This window comes from Xiphias gladius, chromosome 18 (genome assembly GCF_016859285.1).
Source record: "Xiphias gladius isolate SHS-SW01 ecotype Sanya breed wild chromosome 18, ASM1685928v1, whole genome shotgun sequence".
NCBI classification, from domain to species: Eukaryota; Metazoa; Chordata; class Actinopteri; order Istiophoriformes; family Xiphiidae; genus Xiphias; species Xiphias gladius.
The window spans coordinates 10,966,715-10,970,939 of record NC_053417.1 but is presented as its reverse complement, the minus strand read 5'-3'; the positions used below and the strand labels follow the sequence as shown (position 1 = coordinate 10,970,939).

General features: G+C 41.8%; 1 protein-coding gene across 1 annotated transcript; it reads right to left on the bottom strand.

The window, feature by feature from the left end:
• Nucleotides 1–3,065: 3,065 nt before the first annotated feature.
• hes2.1 (hes family bHLH transcription factor 2, tandem duplicate 1) lies at nt 3,066–3,914 on the bottom strand. The gene is made up of 4 exons (XM_040153619.1): nt 3,825–3,914; nt 3,531–3,714; nt 3,176–3,419; nt 3,066–3,144 (listed from the first exon to the last, which is right to left on the bottom strand). Exons 1-4 carry the CDS (start codon nt 3,912–3,914, stop codon nt 3,066–3,068), a joined length of 597 nt encoding a protein of 198 aa, XP_040009553.1.
• Nucleotides 3,915–4,225: the final 311 nt, after the last annotated feature.

Here is a 4,225-nt window from a genome sequence, read left to right as displayed (position 1 = left end):
TACATTCATTTGCATTTGTTCATTTGTGAGCATTTAATCTCCATGGAAACTAGGAACATTCAAAGCCCAGTAACAGCCGGCCCAGCACAGTAACAACCGTTCAAATTTATTGAAGTCATTATCGATTAATATTAGTATTTTCTCAATTAGTGCTTTAAGTTTTCGATTGATTAGAATGTCAAAACAGTGAAGAAGGCTCATCACAAGACATCTTCGGTTTGCTTGTTTGGTCCAACTTTCTGACCAAAATCCGGTGATATTCAGTTTACTGCCCCATATGATTAAGAACAGCAGGAAATCCTCCCAACTGAAAATCTGGGACTGGCAAACGCTTGGCATTTTTTGCTCGAAAAACAACTTAAACGATTAATTAGTTTTGAATGAATACTCTGTTTATTGACGAGTCTATTCAGTTCAGCACTAAAAGAGTTATATTCATATGTTCTGTGCAAAAATACATTTTTAAATTCAGCTGAAGTTAATATGAGGCTTCAGCAGCCTGAGTTAGAAAAATCAAGTGGGTGTGCAGGGACCCACAAACAGGGAGTTTTCTAGTGAAAAGACTGTGAACTCTGCCACTGTATAAATCAGATGCTGAAGCCTCATTTTAGCTTTGGCTGAACTTTGGAACAGAGTGAAGATACTAGATTTACTCCTCCATCGCTTACAAACAGGGATAAATACAAGCAACAACAACTCTTTCAATGCACATATGGGAATGTAAGTACTGTTTTAAGATAAACTTATAAAAATGTGACCCTGTCTTTTAAGAAACAATAGCTGTGGTTTTGCAGATGCATGTTTTTTTGCATTATTACTGACCACTGTATGGTATTCCCACAGAATACGATTCCCACAGAATACCATACATTTTCATATCAATGTCCTGTTATATAGAGCCACTGGTTTAAGTTCATCCCAGTTCAGATGACAGTCAACCTACAGAGACATAAAATGTACTAGAGATACAGTAGGTGATCCATCTGGTAATATTTCTTCTCAAGGATTCTCTCCCCAAATCCAACATCCAATATTTGTGAGTTGTCTGGCTAAACACACTGCATTTGCATCAATATTGTCAAAAAATCAAACCTAAGGCAAACAATGAGTGATCAGGTATGATGTAAAAGGATAATCTGAATCTGATTGTTGCATTTAAAAAGTTGTGGTTCAAATCCAGGGTGTTGGACCATGATTAAAATGCACCAGAACAGGGGCTTTCAAAAGATTCCCTGCTCTTTACTGCGTTTCCACGGTAGGATGATATCACAGTGGAATTTCTGAAAGGATAATAAATAAAGATAAGGATGTTTGCCTCAAGCGTGTTTCAGGTCTACACAAGTTGAATTTCATACCAAATTGACGTGAATGAAACTAATCGCTGCCAAAAAGCTAAGAAATAAAACTCCATGTTATTCTTCAGAACCGGTTTACTTGTTGTTACAGCACTGGTCTTTGCCTGTGTGTGAACCGCATATTGTAGTATAGGCCTAGTGTTGCTATAAGCCTTTGTAATGGTTTATGGTGTCCTATAACAAAGTCATATGGTGTTCTAAATTTATAGATAATACTAAAATAATACTTTAGCAAATCAGGTATTAGAATGGGTCATTATTATTCTGCCCATGTTCAATGACATCTTAAAAAGTCGCATTAATATGACATTCATAATGGCTGGAGAATGTAGTTTGTTTGAACAGCGCACAGCTCATTTTCTGCATCATGGGAAATTATTTTGTTGATATATTGACAGTGTAACCACTACATCCTACTAGAATAAATGCACGTATAAACTGTGGAGCTCCACTGAATACGACTTATATCCAATAAAGTCAGCAGCAAATATAGAGGGAGGAAGGATGGTTTCTTTTTTTAAGTGGTTTGTGCAAAAGCAGGTGCAATAAGAAACATCTACAACTATACACCGTAAAATCCTTGATATTAGGATAAACACAAACATAAGAACTCATTTCCAACATTATTTAGTAAACGTGGGAAATTCAGGATACTAGCCGACCACCGATATGACAGAAAAACTACAAAGCCTTATAGCAATAAGAGGTTATTATACTGTGAGATGTAAAAGGTTGTGACTAGCAGTTGACCTATGAATTTATAAGCCTGTGACTAACAAATGACAGGGATATGATTACTCATTATTTATCAGGAAACGTAACATATCGTAAAACTCCTGAGAAACAAGTGTTTGTTTTACGTGTGTGTTGGGTCAAATCTGTCATTGTAATTCACAGCTGCAGTCATCTGTGTGTGTGTGTGTGTGTGTGTGTGTGTGTGTGTGTGTGTGTGTGTGTGTGTGTGTGTGTGTGTGTATCCCATCGCACAAACCAGTCCAACTTCTTCCCACCAATTTGGCGGCAACTAGCGAGGCGCCACACATCAGCAACAATAGAGCAGCTGCTCTCCAGCATCAATGGGTTCCGGCTGACCTGTGGCTTTCATGCGTTTGCGCGCCTTTTTTTAATTCCCCTTCATATTTCTGAGAGTCCCCTCTTTAAGACGTCCGGGTTTAATACATTTTATACGTTGAGATCCTGGTTCCGGCACAAAATATAAAGATCACGCAACAGAGCCATCTTTGACGAGTGAACGTTTATTCAAAATCTTTTGTCAACTACAAGACATTTGTTTCACAAAACATGTTTTTACTCTTACATGCCAACAATGGATAATATATAATCCTATTTAACACATAGTGTTTACAGACTCTTCTGTTGCACAGACGAAAATACTTTTAAGTCCATCGTGCAAACCTCAAGCAAAATAACCCTTGGGGTTTTACAAAAGTGTTGTCTACAACCCATATCTTTGACACCCCAAAGAGGATTGCGTTTTAAAAGTTCATAGACTTTACAGTTTCTTTGAGATCTGTGCTCGTGTGCCCTCTGGCATTAAACGCAAAATGAGCCAAATGCTGAATTAAATTATTATACAGCAACTCCAACAATTCTCCTTCACAATTTGCCAAGACTACAGTTATAGGAATACAGCTAGCAAAATTAACATCACAAAATAAATAACACACATGAAATAAATGTCCATCTAATCTACCAAGGTCTCCACATGGCAGCGCTGACGGCCTGTGGGCCTGGCTGTGCTCGGATGGGAGCCACTGCGCTGCTGCTGCTGCTGCTGCTGCTGCTGCTGCTGCTGGGACTGGCTCTCCGGTCTGGAGCCGAAGCTGGATTTCAGGCTCAGGAGTCTCTGCTGAATCTGAGGGAAAGTCCTGGAGCTCTGGGCGCAGCAGTTCAGGCAGGTTGGGGTGATGGCGGCGGACATGGACTGCTGCACGAAGTCGTTCACCCGCTGGCACGCGTCTTGATCCAGGCTCGTTTTGGGAAGCAGAGCGGAGACGCGCTGGAGGCAGGCTTTGTAGCCTTCTCTGTAACTGTCCGCGGAATCTGGCCGAAGCAAAGGAGAGAACTGATCAATAACTGGAATTTCTAGGCTGAGCATATCTGAAGTAAGAGATTTTGTGCAATTCATAATGTAGTTCGAGAGATGATGCTCACCTTTGACTGGAGCGGATGGAAGGTCTCTTAGGAACCGGACGGTCATTTCCAGAATATCAGCTTTCTCCAGCTTGGAGTAGCGAGCGTTGTCTTTGCCAACAAGGGGCAGAATCAGGCCCTTCAAATGACTGAGACTGTCATTGATGCGAGCACGTCTTCTCTTCTCCAGCAAGGGTTTCAGAGTCTAGAAGAAATGACGGAAAACCGTTATTCCGCTGCACTTTTAAAGGAGTCAGAATCAGAAAAGATTTCCACTGAAATAAACAGCTGTGTAAGTTCCTCCATTTTCCTTACCTTTCTCAGTTCGTTGGCTTGTTTTCTCTGGGCCACGGTGGACCTGGCAGGGAGAGGCTGGTTGGCCTCAGCAGTGATGCTGGGACTCATTTCGTTTGCTGCTTCTTGTTGTGCTTTGTGATGGGAGATACTTGCTCTTGGAGCGGCTGAGCTGAAGTGTCGGGCAGAGCTGGAGGGCCTCCTATTTATGCGGGTCCGGCGCGTCAGAGCGGAGGGAACGCAAGCCATTGTGCTAGGCCTTTGACATCCAAGGGGGTGGGGTGATGCCTTTGGGAGATGAGTAGAGCTCCTGTCTGGACCATCTGGTCCCGTTGGGCCCCTGCGTCTACCGCTGGTATGCGGAGTTTCGTGACGGTGTTGCTCTTTATTGCTTTTAAATGTTTAAGTTTCACGTTCACCCA